This window comes from Aspergillus aculeatus (assembly GCF_001890905.1).
Source record: "Aspergillus aculeatus ATCC 16872 unplaced genomic scaffold ASPACscaffold_8, whole genome shotgun sequence".
In the NCBI taxonomy this organism is placed as follows: Eukaryota; Fungi; Ascomycota; class Eurotiomycetes; order Eurotiales; family Aspergillaceae; genus Aspergillus; species Aspergillus aculeatus.
Window position 1 is genome coordinate 885,762 of NW_017962983.1, and position 26,676 is coordinate 912,437.

The 26,676-nt window shown below is 52.0% G+C and overlaps 9 protein-coding genes across 9 annotated transcripts; 5 read left to right on the forward strand and 4 right to left on the reverse strand.

Moving 5' to 3' along the window:
- Positions 1-17: 17 nt before the first annotated feature.
- On the forward strand, positions 18-5,147 carry ASPACDRAFT_1881038 (putative non-repetitive nucleoporin). The gene is made up of 5 exons (XM_020198226.1): positions 18-604; positions 663-3,137; positions 3,197-3,285; positions 3,343-3,972; positions 4,038-5,147. The coding sequence occupies exons 1-5, from the start codon at positions 322-324 to the stop codon at positions 4,647-4,649; spliced, it is 4,089 nt and encodes a 1,362-aa protein (XP_020056180.1). The 5' UTR covers positions 18-321; the 3' UTR covers positions 4,650-5,147.
- Positions 5,148-6,598: 1,451 nt separating this feature from the next.
- On the reverse strand, positions 6,599-8,147 carry ASPACDRAFT_78764 (TauD/TfdA dioxygenase family protein). The gene is made up of 3 exons (XM_020205268.1): positions 7,485-8,147; positions 7,079-7,413; positions 6,599-7,022 (listed from the first exon to the last, which is right to left on the reverse strand). The coding sequence occupies exons 1-3, from the start codon at positions 8,120-8,122 to the stop codon at positions 6,910-6,912; spliced, it is 1,086 nt and encodes a 361-aa protein (XP_020056181.1). The 5' UTR covers positions 8,123-8,147; the 3' UTR covers positions 6,599-6,909.
- A 4,027-nt stretch (positions 8,148-12,174) lies between these two features.
- ASPACDRAFT_119628 (EXPERA domain-containing protein) lies at positions 12,175-13,401 on the forward strand. The gene is made up of 3 exons (XM_020196264.1): positions 12,175-12,436; positions 12,661-12,855; positions 13,141-13,401. Exons 1-3 carry the CDS (start codon positions 12,343-12,345, stop codon positions 13,344-13,346), a joined length of 495 nt encoding a protein of 164 aa, XP_020056182.1. The 5' UTR covers positions 12,175-12,342; the 3' UTR covers positions 13,347-13,401.
- Positions 13,402-14,707: 1,306 nt separating this feature from the next.
- Positions 14,708-16,017, reverse strand: ddiA (putative DNA damage-inducible v-SNARE binding protein Ddi1). Its single transcript, XM_020196265.1, has 3 exons — positions 15,516-16,017; positions 14,818-15,431; positions 14,708-14,762 (listed from the first exon to the last, which is right to left on the reverse strand). Coding segments are annotated over exons 1-3 (636 nt in total). The 5' UTR covers positions 15,518-16,017; the 3' UTR covers positions 14,708-14,742.
- Positions 16,018-17,224: 1,207 nt separating this feature from the next.
- Positions 17,225-19,520, reverse strand: ASPACDRAFT_52428 (putative salicylate hydroxylase; the record flags this gene model as incomplete). The annotated part of the gene is made up of 5 exons (XM_020202616.1): positions 17,225-18,162; positions 18,217-19,051; positions 19,099-19,146; positions 19,225-19,350; positions 19,401-19,520. The coding sequence occupies 5 exons, from the start codon at positions 19,518-19,520 to the stop codon at positions 17,225-17,227; spliced, it is 2,067 nt and encodes a 688-aa protein (XP_020056184.1).
- Positions 19,521-19,950: 430 nt separating this feature from the next.
- Positions 19,951-21,729, forward strand: ASPACDRAFT_29348 (CocE/NonD family hydrolase; the record flags this gene model as incomplete). Its single annotated transcript, XM_020199635.1, has 1 exon — positions 19,951-21,729. The coding sequence occupies one exon, from the start codon at positions 19,951-19,953 to the stop codon at positions 21,727-21,729; it is 1,779 nt and encodes a 592-aa protein (XP_020056185.1).
- A 236-nt stretch (positions 21,730-21,965) lies between these two features.
- On the forward strand, positions 21,966-22,805 carry ASPACDRAFT_1888500 (cupin domain-containing protein). Its single transcript, XM_020198487.1, has one exon. It carries the CDS (start codon positions 22,149-22,151, stop codon positions 22,740-22,742), a length of 594 nt encoding a protein of 197 aa, XP_020056186.1. The 5' UTR covers positions 21,966-22,148; the 3' UTR covers positions 22,743-22,805.
- A 389-nt stretch (positions 22,806-23,194) lies between these two features.
- ASPACDRAFT_119637 (uncharacterized protein) lies at positions 23,195-23,833 on the reverse strand. The gene is made up of 2 exons (XM_020196266.1): positions 23,419-23,833; positions 23,195-23,368 (listed from the first exon to the last, which is right to left on the reverse strand). The coding sequence occupies exons 1-2, from the start codon at positions 23,716-23,718 to the stop codon at positions 23,288-23,290; spliced, it is 381 nt and encodes a 126-aa protein (XP_020056187.1). The 5' UTR covers positions 23,719-23,833; the 3' UTR covers positions 23,195-23,287.
- A 286-nt stretch (positions 23,834-24,119) lies between these two features.
- ASPACDRAFT_60670 (uncharacterized protein) lies at positions 24,120-25,794 on the forward strand (the record flags this gene model as incomplete). The annotated part of the gene is made up of 5 exons (XM_020203580.1): positions 24,120-24,521; positions 24,583-25,097; positions 25,151-25,243; positions 25,299-25,414; positions 25,463-25,794. 5 exons carry the CDS (start codon positions 24,120-24,122, stop codon positions 25,792-25,794), a joined length of 1,458 nt encoding a protein of 485 aa, XP_020056188.1.
- Between the last annotated feature and the right edge of the window lie 882 nt (positions 25,795-26,676).

Genomic DNA, 26,676 nt, shown 5'->3' on the forward strand with positions numbered 1-26,676 from the left:
CGCCCTCCGCCCAGGGCCCGTGCACATTTTTGTTTCTCATCCTGCTCAATCCACAGCTTCATGCCTGTTCTTCGACCCGGTTAAACACACCATCCTCGTGGCGGAACACCACTCCCTGCGCTCCCCCATTGGTGTTCCTTTTCTTTCCATCGCAATATCCCTCTCTATCATCTCTCCACGACCTTTTTTTGCTTTCTTCGACCGAGTCTTCCTTCGTCGCGTCATTGCGCTGCCGTCTCCGAATCTCCCAGCCACCTTTCCGGGGAGAGCGCCATACATAGCCCAAACCGCCTCATACGGGCGCCGTCTACTGCCGGCATCATGTCATACCCATCTCTACCAACCCTCACCCCTCAGAGGCCACTCCCTGGCGCATTCTATCAAACACCAGCACCCAATGCTGGCGCGACGGCGTCGGCATTGAACCCCCAACAAGCCGCAGCCCCAACCGATCCGCCGTCCCCCATTCAGCTTCCCAACTTCACTGCGGTCCAAACAAAACCCAAGCAGAGCCTAGTGAGCACGGAGCAGCGTGCTGCGCGGACTATTAATGAAACCCTTGCCCAAGAATCTCGTTACCCGGACTTGGACAACTCTCTGTCTCGTAAGTTGACCACTGTGGTCGCACCGCTGGCAGGGACCCGGCTGACCCTTCTGTGTAGAAGGATTCTCGTCCGACTATGATCTCCCCACATCGTCACCATGGGCTCCTTTTCAGAAGGTGAAGATGTACAACATCCCCGACCAGATCTTCGATCAATACAACAGAGCACAGGTATCGACGAACATGGGACTATTTGCCGAGTTGAACCACGCCTGGGTCGCAATCGACAATGCTCTCTATATCTGGGACTACACTCACCCTAACCCGCAGTTAGTTGGATTCGAGGATCAACCAAACAGCATCATCACCGTCAAGCTAGCGAAGCCTCGCTCGAAAGTGTTTTTGCCCAGTATCACTCACTTGCTTGTAATATCTACTACGGCCGAAGTCATCTTGTTGGGAATGGGCTGCGAGACCACGCCCGGAGGCGCACGACAAGTAACGCTGTATCAGACTGGCATGTCCGTAGCAATCCGAGGGTTGGAGATCGACCAAGTGGCCTCATCCGATTCGACTGGGCGCATCTTTTTCGGTGGTATCTCCGACAATGATGTCTACGAGCTCGTCTATCAGCAAGAGGAGAAGTGGTTCAAGGGTCGCTGCTCAAAGGTCAATCGTACTAGCAATCGTCTCGCTGCCTTGGCTCCCTCGCTGAGCTTTACTCAACCAAATGAACACGTCGCGCAAATGGAGATTGATGACACCAGGAAGCTGCTCTACACACTCTCGTCGCTGTCCACGATCAGGGTCTTTCATATGAAGCCCGACGGAAGTCTAGCTCTTGCGATCACAAAGAAAGGGCAAGACATATACGCCAATATCGGACATATCATCGCGTCCAACGAAACTCTCAACCCCAAAGTTCCCATTGTTTCCATCAGCCCCATTCTTGCAGCGGAAGCGTCCCGATACCATCTGATGGCCACTACTGCGACAGGCTACCGGATCTACCTCAGTGCTACTGGTCCCTATAGCTGGGCCTCAGCACCAAATGGCACAAGTGCTCCCACAAGCATGCAAGCTCATCATGTGAAAACACCTCCCTTGGACGTCGCTCCCTCGGCTCAACTGGCAGCCTCGCAAGGTCTTCAAGGACAGGCACGCTATCACCCTACAGTGGCAGCGAGAATCCCTGTTCACACCCTTCAGCCCACTCGTTTTGCCGTACGGTATCCACCCGGCCACTTTTTCTGCTTCACCTCCAAGGACTCGGCGGCATCGGACTCTCTCTTCATTTCTGCTCCCGACTCTGGACGAGTCGCTCGCGCTCAAGAGACTGTTAGCCCCAAAGCTGGTGAGACAGCAGTTTGGGTATCATTGGGTAGCAGAGCGGAAGATGTCGGGGTCTGCTCCCCACCCACCGAGGCCGCCATGGCTTTCAGTGGGTTCGGTAATGAATTGGCCATTCAGTATGACGAACCTGTGGCCGAAATCGCCATTCTTACCAACAATGGTATTCACATCATTCGAAGACGGCGTCTCGTCGATGTTTTTGCTGCATTGGTTCGAAACGGTGGAGAAGGCGATGACGGATTAGAGGGTATGGTCAAGAATTTCATCCGCATTTATGGCCGGAGCGAGACTGTTGCTACGGCTCTGGCGGTCGCTTGCGGCCAAGGAGTGGAGGTGTCTAGTGATTCCAGACTCACCCAAATAAATGATCCACATGTCTTGGAGTTTGCACGCAAGGTCTTGATTGACCACGGGGGCAAACCTATGATGAACGAAAATGCCGTGGCGGACAGTTCCACACCTGCCATCGACACCGTCCTCCCTTCGCCGCGGCATGCGGGCATCGCGCTCTACATCTCGAGATTATTACGCTCTATTTGGAAGAAAGAGATTGCCAAGCTCGAAAAGTCCGAGACGCCGCCCATTGGCACGGAGACCATCGTTTCATCCGTGTCTTCTGCCAAGCTGCAAGCTGTTCAGCGCGACTTGACTGCTCTGCAAGAATTTTTCAAGACTAACAAGAACTTTATCGAAGGGCTGAGCGGCCCAGAGGCTCTGACTCGGGTCTCCACGAAACAGGAAGAGACTGCCCTACAAGCCGAACATCGCGCACTGCATTCGCTTGTTCAACTTGTATCTCACACCATCGAAGGCATTTCCTTTGTTTCGGTTCTATTCGATGAACGCGTGGATGAAATTGTGGCTACCCTGCCAGCCGAGTCGAAGGAGCGCTTTATGAAACTTACGTATGAGCAGCTGTTCAGTACCACTAAGGGCCACGATATTGCCAAGGAGCTGGTGAAGGGCATTGTGAATCGGAACATTGCAAAGGGATCTAATGTCGAAACGGTAGCCGATGCTCTAAGGCGGCGATGCGGCAGCTTCTGTAGTGCCGAGGATGTCGTGATCTTCAAGGCCCAGGAGATGTTGAAACGGGCCACTGAAGTAGGCTCCAATTCGGAGCTTGGACGCAACCTGCTGAATGAGAGCCTTCACTTGTTTCAGCAGGTATCCGACAATCTGCCAATGGACTACCTGGTCTCTGCAGTCGAAAGCTACATCAAGAATGAGTTCTTTGCAGGTATGATCCCCGTGTTCGTATTGGAGCACAAGAAACACCACTAAAACAAACTACTGCAGGCGCGATTCAACTGGCTTTGAATGTGGCCGCCCGCTCAGACAAGGCCAATCTGGCACTTGCATGGATTGTGGATGGTCGCCCTGCTGGTGTAAGTACCCTCTTTGATCTTAACCACTTCCTTGATGACTGACATTTCCATCTTAAGGATACTCGTATTGAGTACTTCCAGTATCGGAAGCAATGCTATGATCTCATATTCAGGGTCATCATTGCAGTCGACAAGCATACTGCCAAGGATATAGGTATTGTTGATGGACAATTGACAGTGATGGCCAAACGCAGGAATGAGGCATATGGAGTGGTTTCCGACTCTCGAGACGAGGTGTTTTTGACTACCCTATATGATTGGTACCTCGAACAAGGTTGGAGTGAGCGATTGCTCCAGAGCGATTCCCCCTTCGTGGTCGCCTACCTTGAGCGCAAAGCCGATGATGACATTGAACATGCCGATCTTCTCTGGCGTTATTTTGCGCAGTCCGAACGATTTTTCGAAGCAGCCAAGGTTCAACTCCAGCTTGCGCAGAGCAGCTTCAACATCCCCTTGAGCCGCAGAATCGAGTACCTAGGATGGGCTCGGGCTAACGCATCGATATTCACTCCGGATGTTAGCCGACAGGCTCGTCAAAGACTGGTTCAGGAAACCTCTAATCTGATTGATGTTGCCGATATTCAAGACGAAATCTTGCAACGCCTGAAAGACGATCCTCGGGTTGCGCCGGAAGCCAGACCCCAGGTCCTGAAAGAAGTGGATGGGGCTATCAGGGACATCAGTTATGTATGTGTTACACCCCGAAAATTGCCTTTTCCCCATCATTTTCCCGGTTTTCTAATGCCTATTAGCTCTTTAACAATATCGCCGACCCTGGAAGCTACTACGATATCTGTCTGCAGATCTTCTTCCACGCCGACCACCGCAACGCGGCTGACATCAAGTCCACATGGCAACATCTCCTACAAGACCTCCACAACCGGGTCTTGGAGCGGGGCGAGCCCCAGCCCTACGAAGCGGTGATCGACAAGGTGCGGAGTCTGGGCGGCCGACTCCGCATGTCAGACTCCATCATGCCCATCCCGATCATCCTGCCCATGCTCGAGCGCTACGCCCTAGAGCACCAGCGTGACGTTGGGCCACCAACGTGGATCGTTGACCTCCTCCTCGACCTGAACGTCGCACACGAGACCATTTTCACCGTCCTCGAGGGCATGTACTACACAGACGAAGCGCCCTTCCAGGGCAACAACCGGAGATATATCGCCAAGGACCTCCTCTATCTCATCCAGCATTGGTACCACGAGACCGTCCGCCCCGGCGGCCGGGTCTTTGGAAGCGATACCGCCGCCAACCGCGTCCTTGAGACTCTCCTCCTCATTCAACAAGGCGGCGGCATCCCGCCGGATCAATTGCGCGTGGCTAACGAGCTCCGGACCAAGGTCCAGGATATATTACGGTAATATAGCGTGTGCGTGTGTGTGTTTGTTTGTGGATTATAGGATTGGGGCAAGTAGGTAGCATGGTTTTCAAATCTCACTTTTTCACCTTTTGACTCTGTATTTTTTTCATGTCTCCGACCACAGGAGACAGCGAGCGGATAGAAAAGGGGGCGGTGCTGGAGTTCTCCTTTTATGTCCCTTTTGTTTTACCTTTTCTTCCCCCCTTCAATCTTCCAATTTTGTGTTGATTACACAGTTAGAAGGGGAGTGCCATCGAGCTTATTTCTGACCCGTGCAACGTGTACCCTATTGTTTTATTCCGGATCTCTGGGCGGCTCCTCATTGATCCTCTCTTCTCGCACTTCGGAGGCGTTTGGGAACTTTGTACTTCGAAAATTTGGCCTTTGGAGGGACATTGACACATTCAAGCCAATAGTCGATAAGTTAGTCAGTGGACTAGTAACCCAGTCAAGGGGGATGGATGCTGAGCGCAAATGGGCTAGACTGCTAGTATACTCCTGAATCATTTTTCCTATATGTGGAAAGAAGAAATCTGTACTCTTACATACAAAACAATACCAGAGTCTTCGTTCTCCATCCTCAATGGGCTGGTCTGCATATCTCAATCGTCACGAGCCATTGTTTTCCCCAACCCATTCTACAACATACTATATATCTCTCCGTATGCGCAGTCCGAGACCGTACCTCGACCATCTTCATCTATTCCTTCCTGATCAACCCTGACCGCTATACAAACATCCACCGGGCCCCAAGTATCCCACCATCGTACTATACCTTGACAAAAGATTGATCCGGAAATCCAGTACAAACCGACCACCGTATGTAATTATAAGCCAATCAGACAAACCAGACAATCCAGACAAACCATCGATGAGGCCGAGAGAATGCTCCCCGCTTACAACTAAAATCGTGAGTTTGGTTCGATGAATTTCTGCCCCCAGATACTCATCTGGGCTCCAAGAAGGTCGAAAAGCCGAGTACTGTACAGCAAATCCCTTAGGTCGCTGCTCGCCCGCTGGTTCCTGGGATTCTTTGTCTACTTGTGAGGGGAATTTTGCTGCGCTATTCCCTTTGAACTTGGTGGGTTATACAAATAGTCGGATCTGGGGGCCAGGGTTTGACTCTGTAAGCGATTTGAGGCCTCAGGAGTGGGCTATCTGGACCAAGTTCTTGAACTTGGGTGGTTCATGGTTGGTGGAACTAGCTAAGTTACGTTCTCTCGTGTAAACAAGAGGGAAAGAAAGGCCTTTGGGATCACGTGGCCGGATTACTCAGGAAAGCCGACAGACTCTTCTTGGTCCTGTGAGGAAGAGATAGATGTACTACTACCACTGTGCATGCACGATAGGATAGAGGGAAGGTACCCGAGGCTGATGTTAGCTTTCACTACTTTCTTGGGCTTGAGATCACTGGCTATACTACTGGATCGGAGGATGCGAAAGTACGTCGGGCTCTGTGCCATCGTCATGATGCATTAGACAAAGTGCTTTTCTCTCGGCTCTACCCTAATACTATGTACTTCGACGACCCCTCCGTGAGTGAGTGGAGATGTGCTACTTCGGCAGTTGATAAGCGGATAGCTAAATTATGATTGACCAGACTAATTGCACAATCAACACAGAGTCAATATTTGGATTAAGTACTAGTACTATGTGCCCAATGCCCACCCCAGATGCAGTTATCAAAGCTAGCAAGAAGGATGTACCAAAAGAACAACTCCCTGAAGAACAGAAAAGACATGGACAGAAAACAAAACCAAATGGAGTCAGCGGTGGGGTCCCCCCAGGAAAACGAATCCTGCTAGTCGAAAAACCGAATGAACTTTTTTTTACCCCCCACACACAAACCCCGCCAGTCTAGATATGCAAACAACAAATGATCAAGCAGTCTATTCAAATAACACAAGCAGAAAGAAAACACAAAAACAATCGGAGGGCTGAGGTATCAATTTTGAAGAGCCGAATCGAGGATCAAAATAAATATTAGAAGTAGTAAAAAGAGGGGAAAAGAACAGAAATAACTCCTTGAGATAAGACCCAGAAGAAAGGGTATAATGATTAGAAATGGGAGTCAGATGTGGAGAACTGGCGAAAGCGAATCGCAGCGCAAGACGAATAAGGGGCGGTTGTGGAAGTACTCCCCGAAGGTAGGCTATCTCTCACTTCTGATATGACCCGGTCGCGCCAGAGATCTGCCGTCGTTGCGGAAAAGACATGCGTATATCATAAGGAGAGAATGATTGGAGGGGTCGAGAACCATTCTACTCGAATTGGTCGTACACAGGGATGGGCTTCTCGCCCAAGGCACACAGACGGAAGATGTGGCGGAGCTTAGCACCGTTGTCGTCATCGAGGTAGTCGACAATGGCAGAGTCTGATAAGGAAAAGAATCAGTATGCGTTTTTAGGCTTCAATTGGGAGAGAACGTACGAGTGGTGCTGCGGTTGTCGAAGAGGACAATTGTCCTGGGTTGCCATCGGACTCGGGCCTGGAAGTCGTGTCCGGTGATGATATGTTGCATGAGAAAGTCGAGCAACCACTTCTGCTCAGGCTCCTTTAGGCCCTGAATCTTCGTGATGAACTCCCCATTGACGAAAAGGCATTTCTCGCCTGTTACCGGGTGAACGCGCACAAGCGGGTGGACGGTGTCGACAGCGTCCTTGCGCACCAAACTACCAGTCATGCGAGCGTGGCTGATCATCTTGGCGGAGGAGTGGACTGCCCGCAGTGTATCCAGCCATGAGGTGAAGGTGGGAGAAAGACGCCTATGCCATTTCCTGGTTAGTAACTCTCCGTCGCCTTTCCATCCATGCGTGGCAGCGGGGCCATTACTTACTTGTACGCCATATCAGTAGCCGAGAAGACGGTGTCACCGCCCACCTCGGGACCCTCCAGCAGTCCTAGCATGACATAGCTGGGGGGTTGAATCTCGTAGCTCACATCTTGGTGCCAGAGTGTGGTTGTTGTACGCTGCTCCAAGAAGCGTGTAATCTCCTCACGGTTTCCATCACGATGAATAATGTGAAATCCAGGGTGGCCGCGCATGGAGCCAGAGACCGGCTGGTAGTTAGGCTTGCCAAAGTGTCGCATAAATGCCTCCTGTTCCTCCGGTCCAGCATCGATCAGATCCTGATCGGGGAAAGCAACGACCTTGCGCTCTGCAATCAGCAGCGCTAATTCATCCATAGCCGCATCCGAGAGCTGGCTCAACTGGACCCCCTCCAAGATGCTTCCGATCCGCGGCTGAATCTCCGTCACTTTCGTGTTCGGAGTCAGAAGGTTGGGCTTGCTCTTGTCTTTTACGCGCAGGGCAGGATCCTGGTACTCAAATGGAGGAAGTGGGTCAAACCACACTTTGTCCCATGTGGGAAGGTACTCAGGGTATCTGGTGCGGAGATGCACTTCTTTGGTGACGTCGACGTAAGGAATGTTGATGTCGTAGCTGATCGGCTCTTCTTCCTGATGGGCATTCATGGCCTTCTTGGGCCGCAGAATTGGGGCTGTGGATGGCATTGTGCTGTCTCGGTGATCTTATTCCAGGTGTTCCTTGTGCGTAGAGGATGAATGCTTGTAGAATAGCTTGAAGATGGAAGACTTGATCAAGGTATCGTGTCCGAGATGAGGAAGACTGAGTAAAAGGTGAAAGAAAAGATGGAATTGAGGATAGGATCATGGATGAGAAAAAGGAGGGTTGGTTGAAGGTGGACAAGCAGCAATATATAGATGTCAAGCTGGACATCTCCTCCACCATCTCGCCATGACGATAGAAAAGACTGCGCAACCTTTAAGCGCAATCGGGTGGACGATATGATCACGGTGGCGCTAAATGATCTTGCATCTGCCGGAAGTCGCTTGGCTATTGCCCAGATAGGTAGACTGAATGCTATCCCTTCCATCTTCGGAGCGGAAAGTCGGCGCTGAGAGACACACCAGATTGTCCACGGCGGACAGAGGAAATAGAACCACCCTCAAAGAGCCATGACGACAGGGGTACAGAAATCAATGCTGAACGGGTCTCTACAGGTAAAAACGGCAGCCGATTATAGACTAGGGGGTGAAGGGGGAAGGGATGAAGGGGGGCGGCGGCACGACTGCGAGCCAGTCAGAGAGAAGGATGAGTCCGAAACGAACCAAAAGGGTGAGAGGAGAGGAGGCCACCGTAGTGGGATTAGTGGGAATAGTGGGAAAAAAAGCATACAAAGACAGAGTAGACATATAGACAGGTCGAGGAAGTTCGAGTCGGGACAAGGGAGGAAGCAGGCTGGAGCCCGCTCGGAAGCGCGACCGAGAATAGTAGAGGCAGGCGGAGACGCAAGAGGTTGTTGGTAAGGAGAAGCGGTCAAGGGCCCAATAGAGGCAAAGCGAGTGGACTCATAGTCTCAATTTCCCCAGCAAGCATCCGTCCTGCCCGCATCGGATGAGGACTGAGATTATCTATCTCGGACATTGGTGATCGACCGCTTCTGACGGTCTTTCAGTCTTTCAGTATTTTGACCTGTTTTTTTCCCAGCTGGATCCGGGAGAATGGCTCCCACTATCCGTAGATAGTTAGTTTAGAACTATCTCAAACCCTTCTTCCAATTGACCCCGGGTCTCTGTCTTCGTGTGGTTCTCACCGCTCTCTCTCAATCCGGCTAGTTTAGATGATCGATAAGAAGTCGAAAAAGAAAAAAAAAATCGTACAATAATCTGTACGAAGACATGAGAGTGGAACCCTGCAGCAGGCACGTTGGGTCAATATCGCTAACTTTGGTGGTGGTGGTGTCGTCTGCTTCTCGTAGGGTCACGGAACGGCACTAGAGCCCGCGGAATCTATCCTGTGCAGTAGGTGGATGCGCGATGCGCCGCCGCCATAGCTTCTGGTAGCTCTGGCTATCGTGCTTTCCTCAATCCTTGCATACCTGGGCAGCAGCCTGTTAATCTTCCGGCTTCCAGGCCTGCGGATGCTATGTCATACGAGACTTTAGGGGCGTACTGCATTGAAGTCATTTCTTTTCCTCAATAATCCTGGAATTTTGCAGCGTCTAGGCTCTTCGCTGGTTGGTGGATGTAAGAATCTATCTTATCCATAGGTCATCGACATGATAACCCGTACGACGTTGGGCCTGAAATTGAGACATGCGTGCTTGCAATCTAAGCTCTCTGTCGTGTGGCACTTGTTCGAGGGTGTTTCTGACTGATCCCGAGCCCTGATCGAGTCAATGAATACGACTTGACGTTACTGGTTCCGATATCGTTGGTGTCATTCTCATATTGAACGGAGATGATCAACGGCATATCGTTATATCAATGCCAAGGAGATCAACCTCGATGGCCGAACATACGTCGTTTGAAGAAGACCATTATGGAGACGTTCTAGCTCCCAAATGCTATCCAGACGCGGTGTTAACGCTTGTGGTACATGGATTCTTGGTCTTCGCCGATTGCCATACTTGCATCCAAGTCATTGTAGAATTTAGGGTACCAAACAAATTGGACCGAGGCGCAACGGTAGGCCAGGCCGATCCGCTTTTGCTTAGCCCCCTGTGACGTTTGTTTCCATTCGGGAATGCGGACCAATGTCCGGGGTTCCATCAAAGTTGTCTCCACTCAACCACGTTAGGGTGTCTACTCGTCGGTGACGATGGATCGCCGAAGGCCGCTCTCTAGAAACATTTCCCAGACGGTATCGAAGGCCCACAGTAGCCTCGAAGAGAGGGCGGAAGCGCATCGGCCTGATAATGTGCGATCATGCCCACCGACGCGGTTCGGATTGCATAGTGTCCACTTTGAGCCACCGTCAATCCAGAAATTCCAGAGCCTGGAGGCGTCGAATTGCCATCGTGACCGAAGCCTTCGGAAACAGCTGTGCATGCGGCATGTTGTTCCAATTCTCTGTCAATTCGGTTGCACTGGACTCTTCCACTTCCTGCATCGGTTAGTCCACTCTCGAGGCATGACCAAGTCGGTTTCCGGGACACGATCCGTGGCCGTCTGCTTCAGATCGTGTCGCAGTTTGCTCTTCACGATCTTCCTCTTACGCAATGCACAACGACAATTGTAGCTGCTCCAGGAGAATCCTGAGGGTAATCCCAAATCTGATGCTGGTGGATACTGAGTAGTAGATATTGAATGCTGGGCGACAAATAGTACTGTGCTCCTAATCCTGATCTGCATGCTGGACAGTCCTGTGACCACGGACGGTTAAATGCTCGCCCCGGGTTTCTAGGTTAAGGGTTATACTAGCTTCCAGGGTGGAAATCAAGGGATCCACGACCAGCAGCGGTACCGTCCCGGGAACCGGGGACTAGCAGGCCAATAATCCACACGGAGCACTGGAACTGCAACAATGTACTGGCTGACGGCTGGTGGCACAAAGTGTGGCGCTATGCGCCAATCTTCCCGTCGTCCGTTGCCAATGAGTTCATGGGTTCTAGGGAAAAAAATCGAGCCTGTCTCATATTCTGGAAGCATGGCCCGCCCCATCGAGGATCGATGTCAAAGTCGATCTCCTGGATCGAGTTACTGGGGCTGCAGAAATAGTACACAAATTCTGTTATTCAGAGGCATAGCAGATCCGCCTTCCTCTGGCGGATACCGACTGTCTATCCTTGCAGTACTTTTGTCGCCTCACATTAGAGAGTGGCCGCTTTCCGGTCCAAGAATATCCCAGAGAGGCAGAAGATCAGCTCAGAGGGGGCTGTTGCCACAGATCGAAAGTCCCATTGGGACTTTTGCATCATCAGGCTTTACTGGTGGGAGGGGGAAATGTAGGCGTAAAGGACGAGTTTCAAGGGGGGGCATCACAAGTTGCGGTGAGGACATACACACACACACACACACACACACACACGTCCAGTTATCGGGCCGCCCAAGAATGAGAGATCACTTTCAGGATAGGTAAACGGGTTCATCCCCTGATGATGGGACCACCCGTCGTGGAAGGATCATGAGGTGTCTCATAAGGCGATAAGATTCTTAGACAGGAGGAGATTTGCTGCAAGGTCGATTGATGGGGAGCCGAATCGAACTAGTCCATCATCGGTGTCCACGAACTGTTGGGCCATCGTCCTTTCAACCATTTGCTGGGGGCGACACACTAAGTGAGATCAAGTAAAGCCGTGAGGGTCCAAGCAGACAGCTTGATTGACAGGCCATCGTAGTCTCACGCAAGCTAAGCTTAAGCTATGTTTAGGCAGGTAGGTAAAAAGGAATCCGAGGTGCGTGCAGAGGGGTGTGCAAAAAGCAAACATCCTTCTTGATCGTGCGTACCTGTCGACTGTCTGTCTTTCCCAGTCGATCGGGTCAGGCGAACGGCGGGGGGAGCTTTTTTCCTTCCCCTCTCTCTTTCTTTTCCACCCCCTTGGTTTTTCTCAAAAGAGAATGAGAAAGGTGCTTTTGCTGTGGGGACATTCTGGAGAAATTGGTCGAGTTCTCGAAGTCAAAAGAACCGAGTCAGGTGAGATGTACATTTTGGTTTGTTTGCTTTTCCCGTTTTGGCAGCTGCACAAGGGGGCGGGGATCACCTGACTAAGTACGGTGCAGTACACATCAATTTTCCAAAAGCAAACTTGAATCGTGTTGTATGTGTTAGGTATACCTCTCACTATATTTGCTTTCGCCTTGTTTATTATTGATTTCCCCCCTCCAAAGTTTCTCGAGCAATCACACAGGACCTTGAAAGCATTCGCATTCGCATTCGCAAAACTAGAACCATGGCTATTGCCACTTCTCCCGTATCCTTGTGGAGCCGGAAACGCGATCTCGTCTACTTCGCATTCTTCGCCATCCATGTCCCCATCATCTTCTGTAAGTCGGGAGTTGTCCCCCAAACTACCGAGACACTTTCGTTTCCCCCTCCAATCCCTACTCTGTTCCAATGGAGAAAGACGGTTTTTCTGTACTACTCTGCTGCTTCCCACCCCCACCTTAAACACAGATCAGGTGTAGATGAGACATAGTGAGCGAGCGAGCGAGCAAGTAACAAGGGCAAAACAAAAACTGACATTATGCACGCAAACAAACACGATCAGTGGTCGATGCCGCTCCCATCCTGCCGTCTTTCCTCCAGTCCACTCTCAGCGTGACGCTACGCGAGTTCTACATCGAAACCTATCATGACAAGTTCTTCGAGGAAGCCCCAACCACTTGGTTTACCTTCTTTCTGTTGATGGAGCTTTTCTATCATGTTCCGCTCAGTGTCTGGGCTCTGCGCGGCCTGAAGAAAGGTATGTACAGTACACACGTCCATCAGTCCAGTACATCGGGTTGCCAATGGGTGGATCATTTTTCGTTCTTCTTCTTGGGGTTCCATGATCTACGCCTATGCCTCCTCCACTCTCTTCCTCCCTCCCGGGAAATCCCCCCCTCCCCTCCCCCTAACGTCCCCTTACATCACAGCCCTGTCTCCATCCGTTTTCTCTTTTCTCTCTCTTCTTTTTTTTTTTTTTAATTTTGATTTTTTTCCCTCCCACTGGGTGCTTGCTTGCTTGCTTGCTTGCTAACCATGACAGATGATCCTCTTGTTCCCGTCCATTTGCTCGTTTTCGGAGTGCAATCGTTCCTCACCTCGGCCATCTGTCTGGTGGAGGTCTGGAGCTGGACTGACCGTACGCTCGACCAGAAGCAGAATATTACCATGCTCTATGGTCCTTATGTTGCTCTCGGTAAGGCTGATCTAAATTTAGGGCTTGTTCCTTCTGTGGAAGACAGCAAGTAGTTACAGTACCAGTTGGCAGGGGCTGACTTATGGGTTCTCTAGGCGCATTTATGGCAGTCGACATGTTTTGTAGACTTCGCGAGCGACTTGTGCTCAAGCCCAAGTTGGAGTAGACGGCTAAGTACCTCGAAATTCAGTTTGGTTACTTTCGTTGGATCTGCGACGGGCTTCATGCCCCAGGTAGCGAAAGGTTGGAAGACGGGGTGGTCAGGAATTGAGAAGCAAATCTTGGTCACCACATACGCACATAGATTACTACAGTTGCTCGGATAGAGGCACGCAAAAATACTGACTTGCCTTGTCATAGCTTCCAGCTGTTAGATTGTGGCATATTTGCTCGCTGCTGCACAGGTTCTAGGTGCTTCCCGAGTGACAGCAGAACCCGCCACACCAACTCTATGTGAGAACATTGCATAATAAGGATGAGAGACAGGGCCCTGCAGTGTAGATTGGCCAAGAAAAGCGAATGTTGCAACCGCAAGAAAGCACTCCCCTACAGACAGAAAATGGTGACTGGTAGCCCACCTCGTAGCGACCTCCGTCGTAGCAAGAGCCGAGAGTCACAGGGACAAAATGCGAGCAACATCAGGAGACCATTTATCACTATGACAAAAAGAAAAATCGCATCTCACAGTGCACATTCGGCTCGGCGATGATAGATCAAATTGAGCGGTAATAAACAGAATGGCCAGGCCTCGCCCGGTCATGTCAAGGAAATCTACGTCAGGTCGTGACATCACACATTAAATCAGGAATCCAATGGCCTCGTCCAGGTTCCCGTTGGCGGCATCTAATGCACGCATCGCCTCTTCCCGTGTGAAGCCCAGCTCTGTGATTTTTCCAATGGAAACTTGTGGCCAGCGCGATGTTGGTGGGGCAGTGCGGGAAGGAGGCGCGGAAGAACCGCCAGATCCTTGACTGCTGCCACCGGCCTGATGCGTGACCGCTCCGGTTCGGGCGCCGACTTCGGCGCCATCGGGTCCTTTGATGACGGGCTCGTCCTCGAACTCATCCAGAAGATGCCTGGGAATATCCGCCTCACCAAGGAAGGGGACTGCCTGGTCCTGGATCACCAGAGCACCGCGCTGGAGATCAATGCAGGCTTGATGCCGTTTCAGCATGTCCAAGCCCAAGAGCAAATCAATATGCTTCCCTTCCATGACAGTAAATGAACACGGCAGGAACATGCTGCCAATCTTTATTTGTGCCGAGTGCACCCGACCTAGAATAGTTGCTGTTCCCACGCCCTTTGCAATGCCGCCGTACCGTCGATCAACGAGTCTCATAATGTTGCACGCGGTCGCACATTCTGGCGACATGATGGTGACCTGTGCACCGGAGTCGACAAAAGCGTTGAGTTTGTGGCCGTTGACCTCGACAGGGATATATAACATGGTTACGCGACCGAATGCTGTGCTGTATGTTTAATTATCCCCTCCGCAAATCATGAACACTTGCAGGTCCGACTTACACTCCGGATGATGCTCCATTGCATTATGGAGGTTTTCCGTCACAGCATTCTGACGAATGATCTCTTCGATCTGCTTCTGATTTTCGGGATTAAAAGGATCGGCATTCAACATGGCAATCCGCGCTTCCTTCTCCGCTTCCATTTGAGCTTCGCGGGTTTGTTGTCGGGTGAGGACCTCGCGGAATCGCTGCGCATCGTTGGCAGCGTCCGCCAACTCCGGGTTCTGCCTTCGGACGGCTTCCCGCACACGAGGGTCACCCAAAATATGTAGGCGGATTGTTTCGGGATCTGGGGTCATAGCCTGACGTCGCTGCAGATTTTGTTGGGCGGCAGCAGAGCTGGGACCTCCTATGCTCCGGGTGGGCGCGGGGGGTGCTCGCAGCGTCACATGGACACCGAGCATATCCCCTTCACCGATGCCGACTTGCTCAAGCGTACGGGAGTCATCACCAAGGAGCTGATTGTTATATACGAGTCGCTGGGCGTTGGGTGATATCGAGGTTTCACTTTCAACAATAGCTTTCAGGAGCTCGACGGTCATATCCGCCCCGACTTCGAGGGAGATAATATCGGCATCGGCCTGGTCCTGGCGAATAACGCTTACCGTGATGCGCCTTGAGATAGATGGGATCATCATTAGCTTAAACAGGTTTTTCCTGGAAGTGATTTCTCCGAGCGTATGCCCGATTGCGACGTACATGATGCTGTGCAGCGGTAGGTGCGGGGAAGCTCTCCCAAACCCGAGAAGAGTAAGCTGTATTGAGGAAAGAAGGATGTAGGATTGAGGCTGTTTCAGAAGGACAGCAAATGGCTACGCTTAAGAAGCTGAGAGTCAACGAAGCTGTTTATCTGAAGTGTGGTTGATTTCTAATGGAAGTGCGTAGAGACCCAGGGAAAGGTAATCGGGGAACGAGCACGCGAGGAGAGGTGGTGTCGCAGAGAAGAGTACGACGCCGGCGGGGAGGATACGACCGAAGAGGAAAGGGTGGAAAGGGTCGGAAAGATGCAGAGGTCTAAAGGTATTCAGGTAAGGTAGAGTCTGAAAAAATAAGAATGAATAAAAGGTAAGGGTATTTAGAAATAGCAGGAAGTACTGTACTGTGTAGGTGCAGTTGAGTGAGTGAGTGACTGAGTGATAAGGAAGGCGGGATGGGCAGGTTACGGTTCCTGGTGAAGTGCAGAATGAATGGAGGTCCGGCGTCCGGCCTGATTCGGCAGGCAGCAAGTCATGGTGCGTCATCCGTCCACCCATCGGCCCCGGGCCTGCGACCGTAGCTTCCATACATGCAATCTCCAAACAACTCTAACCCATTCTACATCAAGCTACTGAATGAGTGCTCAGGCTTGAGCTCTTCCTTTACCCTTTCAATAGAGCATTGTATTTTGCATCCATTTCATGTCATTCAAACAAGTGTCAATGAAGGAGACAGTTGTGGTCATGTTCGCTATTGTTCTAGACCATTCTAGACCCAGAATGATCAAGAGAAGTATATCTTTCACCCGACCTGACACCATGTCTGTCAGCGTGTTGCTGACCATCGCTGACTATAGTTCATCTTCTTCGTACTATCACCTAGTCACTTCGATGGCGAAAGTAGTGTCAGGTCACATGAACGAACCCTCCTGTCATCAGTCTTGGCCGACAGCCTGATCCTTCCGTGGAGCGTTTTTTTTTTTTTGGGTTAATCATGAGCCCGAGATTAACTAGCGGGCGTTAGCGATGCCTATGACATTCGAGCTAATCATTCAATTTCCAAATCGGATCCCCCTTTCCTCTATTGAAGGTTATTAATGCATTCGCTACTCGCGAATAAGTCATTGGTCAGCCATGAAACATTTCATTGCGCTACGATTTGATGTAGGCCTATCGCTGTGTCTATACCTCAACCTCGAGCGTGCTTGCGGTCTTTCCGTCGCATCTCAGTTGCTGGACTGACACAAAGCGACCATATGAAAACCAGAACAATTACGTGGCTCACCTCAAGATGCTGCTCCGAAAGAAGAGGTTATCATAGGCCTCGTGGCCGGCATCACTGCATCAGACATTGCCAAGGATTAAGCATATGGACTGATTATGAGCCGTGTGAAATATTACTGAACGGATACCACCTTGCAGTTACTACACTGTTTGCCCCTTTCGTGATGCTGCAGACTAGTCTGTGCTCAGGGCCCCAGTCAAGTAACCGTCTTAGCCTCTGGGTTTGAGGGTCTAAACGCAACGCTGGCAAGCGCGGATGTTGCTACTTTACTTCCTACCCTACGGTTCGGGGCCTACCCCGCTATGCGGGGGCAGAACATGCGAATTGCGGCTATGCTTCAATGTTTCATCCATGGCTCGACCAAGCATAAGTACAGAAGTGTGGTCACTTATAGTGACTGTTGCGTGACAATGTGATCCAAGCAGTACTTATTCCAAACGCTTTGCCACAGATACATCTGGCACTCCCTCACCTTCCACAATCTTCGCACCAACAACTTCGTCTACTGGAATCTCAGCCAAACGAGAAATGATGTGATGCAATGTGGGTAGTTGTGTCCAGTTGAGACCATCGATCTCAAACCTTGCGTTCTTTGTAGTTCGCAACCGTGTGATCTTGGAGGGAACCACCTTGGCCTCCTCCGCATGTGGCACAATGACAGGGTACTCTGCTTCGGGCACTCCCTTGTTCTCATGGCCGACCTTAGGGAAGTAGCGGTGCACCAAGATTCCCACGCTGGACGGATTAGGATTCGTGTTCATTTCTGGTTCTTGATCCTCGAGATCTTCCAAATGGAAGTGGCCCCAAACGGCGCCTTGCCAGCTGGTTGTCAAATGGTGCGAGTTGCTGCGGTCGTGGGCATCAATTGCTGTATAGAGCTTGGGCATACCAAGCTCTTCACGACCGCTGACGATAGGGTCGGTCAGACTCTCGAACAGAATCGGCAAATAGGTGCCTTCAACCGTTTCACCATTCTTCTTTTTATACTGCACTCCCTCGATGTACAGCCCGATGTGGCGGTAACCGCCTCCGCCCAGCCAGTCCATGCGGTGGAGTTTCGTTTGGGAGAAGCTCGCATAGGCTACTGTACCCTGGTTCACAAATGACCAAGAGTCGTTAGGAAGTAGGTTCTGAAGGCAAGTTCGACTGGTTTTGAATCGAATGGAAACTGTCTCGAAAGTGGCTTTGAGCGATTTCTGGACACGATCTCGACCATACCAGTCCTGTCTGGGACCAGGCATAGGCCCAAACACTATTGGCTGACGCCAGTACTTGGGCCCCCCTTGACTCCAGATGTGCTTTCGGAGGAGGTTGGTCGAATGATCATATTCGTCATGCCCGTAAATGTAGTCTTCCATTCTACGGACTAAGTGAGGTCAGTAACCTTTGACGGCGGGATTGAGAAGGGGGAGGAACTGACTTTCGTCGACGGGCTGGGGGCCATCAGAGTCTCGAGTCATCTGTTGAATCGTGGTAGCTCGTGTGTATCGAGCTTCCTCGTACAGCTTCAACCTCTCTGGAACTTCTGCTGGGTCGAGATCCTTCGAGAGCATCACACCCAGAGACACGCCGTCCTCGATGGCCATAGCGCCACCAGAAGCGCGGTATGGCAAGAACGGATGGACGGCGTCTCCCAGCACTGCCAGGCGACCGTTGACCCACGTAGGCGGCTTTTGCATGTCGAAAAGGGGCCATACTTTCAGTGTCTGGGGATCAGCCTTGGCCAAGATCTTGACCACCTCTGGCTTGAAGTCTTTGTAAACTTCCAAAAGAGCATCCTTGCTGGCCTCTTGATCCCAGTCTGCGCCGGTGTTCACCTTGCTCAACGTGTCAGGGTGGATGCAGACAAAGTTCAAAATCTCATTGTTGGCACATGGATAGATGACCACACGCTTGTCATGGGAATCCCACATGCTACAAATGCTGGGAATGTCGGCCAGGGATTTTGTCTCGGGGTCCTCCTGGGCGACCTTGCGCGACAAGAGAAAGCGAAAAGCGTTCTTGCCAGAACTGAAGGGCTCGATCTCTTTGGTGCCTGGCAGCTTCGTTCTCGCAAGTGAATGTACACCATCTGCCCCGATCACGACATCACCATGGAAGACTTGGCCGTTTTCGAGAGTGAGTGTGGCAGCTTCTGGATCAATGTCAACAACCTTGCTGGCAGTGTGCAGCTCGGCAGGAATGCCAGGACCAGATCCCTGAGCGACGTTCTTCAAGCCTTCATGGAGATGGGCCCGATGCACAAGAGACCATTTCTATAGACGTTAGATTGTAACACACATGGGCCAATGGATTTCCTTACAGTTCGCCACCTATCTGCCCGTGATTTGTGATCGACAATTGCCAGCGTCTTGCCAGCGGGATTATAGATGTGCAGCTTGGTGAAGGTGAGCTTCTAGTTCCTGAGTAATTATCCCACGGGACAAACCTGGTCTACTTCCACGGCTCCAAACTTGGCAGCATCTATTCCCAGACCTAGCAGCGCGGAGTTCGCATTGGGTGTGAGATGAATAGCAGCTCCGATCTCATTTGCGAAACGAGAGCGCTCGAAAAGCTGCATGGAAGCGGTTAGCTTGAGTCGAATATGAGGGTAAGTTTACACACCTGAACGCGATGGCCCTGCTTGCGTAGTGCAATAGCAGCAGCCAAGCCACCGATACCAGCACCAGCAATAAGGATGTTCAAGCCTCCTTGTGAGGCGGTTTTGGGATCGATGCTGCCCATGATGCCCGTTTTGCGTCAAACGTGCTGCGTTAATGAAAGAGGTTGTCGAGAAGCGGGGGATATAGACCGTCCGCCCGACAACCCTGCTCTCTGTTTTATAAGCCCGAAAAGTGACATGCTGAAAACAACGCTGTTCACTCCCTTACGTGGAGAGCAGCATGCACACCTTGCTTGGACAATCGCCCACCTTTCGGGTTGGTTTACTTAACTCCCCCGCGCAGGTTCGGCTCACCATTTCGGCCCCACGTTCGGAGAGTGCAACTGTGTATGAGCAAGTGCTCGGAGAGCAGACCGCAACTTACGATTGGCAAGCTGTGGATTCGAGTCTCCGAGTATTTATCTCACGTACCACCGAAATCGGTCTGGATTACCTTCTCTTCTTTTCAATAAACAATTGCTGCATCCGAGGCCTTTGCAAAGTGAAGACAACATGCCGAACCCTATCCGTGAAGACCTCGCCACGGTAGACGATACCTCTTTCCCCTACGTCTTCGAGCAAAATGTCACAATTCCCCTGAAAGATCAATCTGGTCTTGTGCGCTGCAATGTTTACCGCCCCAAAGAATTGGAGAAGGCTCCTGTACTGGTGACCTACGGCCCCTACGGGAAGGATATTCCCTACGCGGACTTCCACCCTCAGTCGTTTAGTGAGGTCAATCCTGAACATCGCTCAGAGCACTCGGCATGGGAGACACCTGATCCCCTTTTCTGGACCCGCAATGGATACGCCGTGGTTCGAGCGGACGAGCGGGGAACTGGCCAGTCGCGCGGCAAGCTGGACACCATGTCTCGCGAGACCAGCGAGGCATTCTTTGATGTGGTGGAGTGGGCGGCCGAGCAACCATGGTCTACAGGAAAAGTCGGCTTGCTTGGTATTAGCTACTATGCTGGAAGTCAATGGCGAGTCAGCGCCCGCCAGCCCAAGGGCTTGAGTTGCATTATTCCCTGGGAAGGTATGTCCGACTACTACCGCGACCGTTGTCGCCACGGCGGTATTCTTTCCAACAAGTTTATCAAGTTCTGGTGGGATCGTCAGGTCGTATCGAATCAATACGGACGCCCCGGTCGAGCAGCACGCAATTGGGGTCCCGATACCATCGAGGGTGATCTTCCCGAGGAGGAACTGGAGCTCAACCGTCAAGACCAGACGATCGACAATGTCAACAACCATTTCCGGGATGATGTATACTATGCTAGCAAGGAGTACACCATGACCGATATTCAAGTTCCTCTTCTCTCGGTCGCCAATTGGGGTGGTATCCTCCTGCATCTTCGCGGCAACGTCGAGGGGTACACTCAAGCCGGCAGCGAACTCAAGTACCTGCGCTTCATCACGGGCCGTCACGATCTGCCTTTCTACTACAAGGAGGAAGTGGAGGTGCAGCGGAGTTTTCTGGATGCTTTCTTGAAGGGTGAAGATCGCGCTGGCTGGGCGGACGGCACTGCTCCCAAGGTTGACGTGGTCCTCCGCAAGGGCGATGTTGGTTTCAACAACGCCGAAGCCGAGAAGCAGTATCCACGCCGACAGGAGAACGAGTGGCCTATCGCACGCACCCAGTATACTCGTTACTACCTGACTTCAAAGCAGGAGCTGGTGACGGAAGCCCCCAAGGAGAGATCGACCAAGATCACGTACCGTGCTCTAGGCAACCTCGACGAGCCACAGCTAGTGCAGTTTACGACGGCACCATTCGAGCAGGAGACGGAAATCACCGGCCACATCGTGGCCCACCTCAACGTATCGATGAGCCCAGAGCCCGGGCGTCCGACGCCCAGAGATATCGACCTGTTCCTGACATTGCGTCATATCTCCCCGGAAGGCAAAGAGGTCTTCTACACCGGCACAGCAGGGGATCCGGTCCCTCTCTGCAAAGGCTGGCAGCGAGTCAGTCTGCGCAAGATAAACGCGGAGCACCCGCGCAACCGGCCTTGGCTGCCCCATCGCGACTATTATTCCACCGATGTGCTGCCGGTGGTTCCGGGCGAGGTGTACGCGGTGGATGTGGAGGTGTGGCCAACCAACGTGGTGGTGGAGAAGGGAGGGAAGATTGTTTTTGAGGTGTCTTCAGGGGATACTCAGGGGTCCGGTCTGTTCCAGCATAATTCGCCTGTCGACCGGTCGGAGGAGAAGTTCCAGGGATTCAACCACATCAACTTCGGGCATGGGGACAACTATGTGACTTTGCCGATTATCCCTCCGCGGGAGTAGATTGCCAGACTTAGAAACATAGACTTGGGGTGGGGTTGGAAGTCGACCTACCAAACAATTGAATTGATTGCTTACATACGATTGTAACTGATGCTCCCCTCACCCGATGTGGTCCCGAAACGCACCCGAGAGCGTTCCCCGCAGTATGGCCGGTAATTACATCTGATATACTCAGGAAGTAGAATGTTAGAGCGCAAGAAAGATAGACACAAACACACATATAACTCAAGTAGTGGCACCTTCGCTCAATCCCTATACAAACTCCAACTTCCTCATACTTGTCTTGAACAGTTCCAACAGTCCAACCGCGCAACTCATTACTACTACAACCAAACCCAGCCTACCAAACCACCACCACCACCAACCCTTTACTTTCCGATTCAATTTCGCAAACCTCGAAGACCAGAACACAAGCAAAAATGGCCACTACCACCCCCCCAAGCACCACGGCCCCTAAAAACATCCGCCCCCTCAACCGCTACATCACCACCCACTCCCCGACCACGGGCCAAGCGGTCTTCTCCACCGCCCTCCCCGAAAGCATGCCCATCCAGCAGATCAACGACTCCGCGGGCGCCCAGTTCTCGCTCGCGTACACCACCGACACGTTCCCCGTGGACCTGACCGCCGACCGCGATATTCCCGCCTACAACCACTACCTCACCAACCCCCCCGGCATCACGATCAGCACGGGCACCGTCTGCCGGATCGTGGACATGCCGCCGCACGCGCTGAGCCCCATGCACCGCACCGTCTCGCTGGATTATGGGGTCGTGCTGGAGGGCGAGGTGGAGTTGGTGCTGGACTCCGGGGAAACGAGGCTGTTGAAGCGCGGGGATGTGGCCGTCCAGCGCGGCACGAACCATGCGTGGCGGAATGTGACCCCGGATGCTGTGGGGGAGGATGGCGTGAGGGTGGAAGGCTGGGCACGGATGTTGTATGTGCTTGCGCCGGCGATGGGGGAGGGGTTGCATGAGGATGTGACGGGGATTGAGGTTAGGGGGAGTACTTAAGTTGATTTGCTTGGGGGTTGGGATTGGGGGTTGATGTTGTGGTCGAGGGATATAGAAGGAGGGTTTGGGAGGGGGGGGGGGGGGGGGTTTGGTGGTGCTGTATGTATGGTTGGTTTTGTGTATGTTGAGGAGTGATGTTGTGAAAATCAATATGTACCTTTGTTTTGATAAAGTAAGTCTTGTGTGTACCTAGTGCATCTTAGAATGTGGACGGGATTTAGCGCCATAGGAGGAAATTCGTTGGATGTGCTATACTACTAGAGAGCTGGGTGGTTGAACAATAGAATTGATTTGAGTCTGGGACATAGTTCTCTCTATATGGGTCGTTCTGATTACTGAAGGTTTCCAAGGGCTGTTGTTGGACGTTCCAGGTGAGTTCTGGTCTCGGAGAAACACCTATATGGCTATTCACACTAGACGAGCTCAATTGAATAATATAATTTGATTTGAATGAATTGCATTGCATTGCTCTGTGACAAAAAATAGTATAACTCCCAGACTTGACATGTTTGTATCGCAGTCCTTGCATGCCCCGCAAAACCACTCTACCACTCTCCTCCGATCTCGTAGTGAAAGATCTTGTCGTTGATCTTCCCTCCCGTTGCATGCCAGACTCGTGACACGACCTAACCTCCTTAGCTGTGTTCGATATGTTTGTCAGTCAAACCTGACTTACCGCGTTCAACCAAACACCATGTAGCATGGTCTGAATGAACACAAATTCTGCTCTATTCGCGCCCGCCTGTCGCTCACTCAGGTTCAGCTCGCGGTTGGCCGGACGGTAGGCAGGCACCCGGCGATGGTCGATGGGCCAGTTGGCGGGCTGTGCGGGTGATGTCGTGCTGGACGTTGATTCTTGTGATGGTGAAGGGGTCGCCTCGCCTGAGTGATGCAGTTCATAATCCGATAGCACAGATAGAGTGCCAACCCGTGTGGAGGAGGTGGTTATTGTGGTGGTCGCGGAGGTCGTCGACATGATGATGATGATGATGATGATGATGATGATTGTGTGGAGAAGACAATGATGGGGAAACTGATTATGGTGAGATAGTTACAGAAAAGCTGGAGTCAGGGTGATATGCTGAATGCTGCAACATCAAACCTCGGCAGGCAACCGGTCGCCCCAAAGCGCATCTCTTGCCTCCTCCACATCCCGAACCCCATGCCCATCCTTCCCCATCCCCCATCTTCCAGCACCTCGACTGCGGCCCATTGATCCGACTGGCCCATTCATGTCCACATAGTTGAAGGGAATAGACTGCTAGCTTATCTCCGAAGCTGAGGTCGGTTCGTTCCCCAGATCTTGTTTATGGCTATATTCCTACCCCGTCCTCACTAGGCCTCGTGCAAACATTGTCTCTCACATCATCGACGAAAATGGTTGCACCACAGTACTTCCCCCGGATCTTGTCCGCGGAAATTGACGGTCGCACTCAGAACATCCGATACCGTCAGAACCAATTCCACCGATTACAGTCTACCCTCGTCCAGCACGTTGACCAGATCAAGGATGCTCTGCTCACCGACTCGGGCCATGCCCCGGAGGAAGTCCGCGCCGAGATCTGTCTTGCATTGAAGGAGGTCCGCACGCACTATGCTTCGCTGGACTTGAGCAGAGACCTTGAGGAAGAGTATAGGGTTGCACATGGGAAAGATAACCGGGATGGCAAGCGTGGCGCGGGCATCGTCTACATCATTCCGTGCACGCACACGATGTTCTTCTCTGTCGTCTCGGCATTGAGTGCGGCGCTGGCGGCGGGGAACTGCATTATCCTGGAGGTAGGTTTACAGCTTTCCCTGACGGAAAGGGAGAAAGAAGACTAACCGATGATTGGGGCAGTTGACGAAAAACACTATGGCCCTGCCTGCTCTTCTGAAAAAGATCCTCCCGCCCGCGCTGGATGCAGATACCTTCGCCGTTAGTGAAGATAGACCCAATGCGAGCTTTCTGAGCCGGGTGGTTGTGCTCAACCAGAACGGTGATGCAGGCCAAACCTCCGGCCAAAGTATCTCTTCTCCAAGCACAGCTCGGACGATCGCCGTAGTCGACCGCACTGCCGACGTGCCGGCGGCCGCGGAGGCGCTGGTCGCGGCGCGGTTGACCTTCGGAGGTCGCTCGACATACTCGCCCGATGTGGTGCTTGTCCAGGAATTTGTCATGAAGGAGTTTGTGGAAGCGGTGCTTCAGCGGTCGTCGAAATACCTGGGCGGCCAGAATGGCGAGGCGCGACAGACCGTCGCGAACCCTCGTCGCGCGAGTCCGGGGGCCTCGTTGCTCGACGCGGCGCATAAGGACGCTGGCTCGCGCGTTCTAGTTTCTGGATCCGAGTGGGGAGTTGTCGAAGTGCTGGATCGGTAGGTCTCTGAGAGGCGGTGGAGATTCAGGCTGCTTGCTAAACATTGTTCAGGAAATCTCCCCTGCTACAGAGGAAGGTCGCTGAGAAAGTGCTGATCCTACACCCGATTACCAGTCTGGATGATGCCATTGACTTTAGTACTTCGTATGTTGCATCGGTTCGTTCTGAAGCAGGAAGCAAACGAAGCTAACAGTCGCAGACGCGGAACTCTTGCTGCGACATACGCCTTTGCGGCCCCCGCGTCCGCCAAATACCTCACCCAATTCATTGACTCTTACATTTCCTGGGTCAACCATGTTCCCACTGATATGCTGAGTATGTTTGTCCTGGACATTTGTGCAGCTTAGTGCTGATGAGTTATAGTTGGACCCGCCTATCCCACCAACCTGGCCCCCAGCTCTGACACTCGCTACTCGACACTATCACTTCAGGTGCCGCGGCCACAGTTTATTACTCCGACAGATAGCGCCGCACTCACCCGGACAGTCCTGGATACCAAGAACAGCAACTGGAACCAGGTGTGGACGGAAAATTTAGCGCCGTTGCCTGCGATCGGCCAACGGGCCGGCAAGAAGATCGGGTTCTTCGAACAAGGCATCATCACGGGCGGAGTGATTCTTCTCTTCTCCCTGGCGGCTACGGTGTCGACGATGGGGTTCTATGGCTTCTCTGCTATCAAGCGACTGCGTGCGTGAATCGTGTTTCTTCAGTTCTGTCTCTAGTCTAAATATACCATATCACCTTGCAGTGTCTTTACCTTTTACACTTGTTCTTTCCGTCATCCCTTCCTCTAAACACAGATTCACGGTGCTCTCCCCAAGTTGATTGCTATGGGATTGGTGTCGGGGATGGAATTGGTCCAGCGAATGCTTTAGCATGGAGATTTAATCGAGCTAAATCAGATGCTTAAGGTTCTTTCAATCCGTGGGAGCTAGACTGAATGTGGTGGTGTCCATTGGGCCGTGCCGTATAGTAGTGAGTCCCGCTTATAGTGCCATGATGATAATCCCTTTCCTGTCATGTGCTAGTGCTTCATCGTCACAGCGTCGCCAGTAGTCCAATGGCTTGGTGGTCTAGGTGAGCATCTTTGACGGCCTATGTGAGAAGAAGTGTACCGGGCCTGGCTTCGTGTTTGTTGCTGTAATGAACCATCAGGGAGCAGATTAGCAACAACGATTCGGAACCAGACGGGGTTGGTTTGTGGAGTGTCTCTTGCCCATTCTTGGAGGATTGAATTCTACGATCAAAGCGCTTTGGGGCCCCCCTGTTTGTTTGATCCAGGAGATTTTGTGGAGATGTGCTGGTGGAGAGCCTGGTGTCGCCGCCACCGCCAGGGCAGGCTGTCGCCGGGATGTGCCTCCACATCCCGAAGCGAGGTTTTCAGCGTCAGCATATCTCCCCAAGAGCACTAATCAACCAGCACCGGTCAATGCTTTGCGTTTAAGAGCTGAGATCGTCGTCGCTTACCTCTTGGTCTGTTTCTCGTGCATTCGGAACTTTTCAGGTCGATTGTTTCGGCTGATTTCGGTTCGGCTGGTTTAGTTCAGATCTACTGTGCAGTACAGAGACAGGTAGAA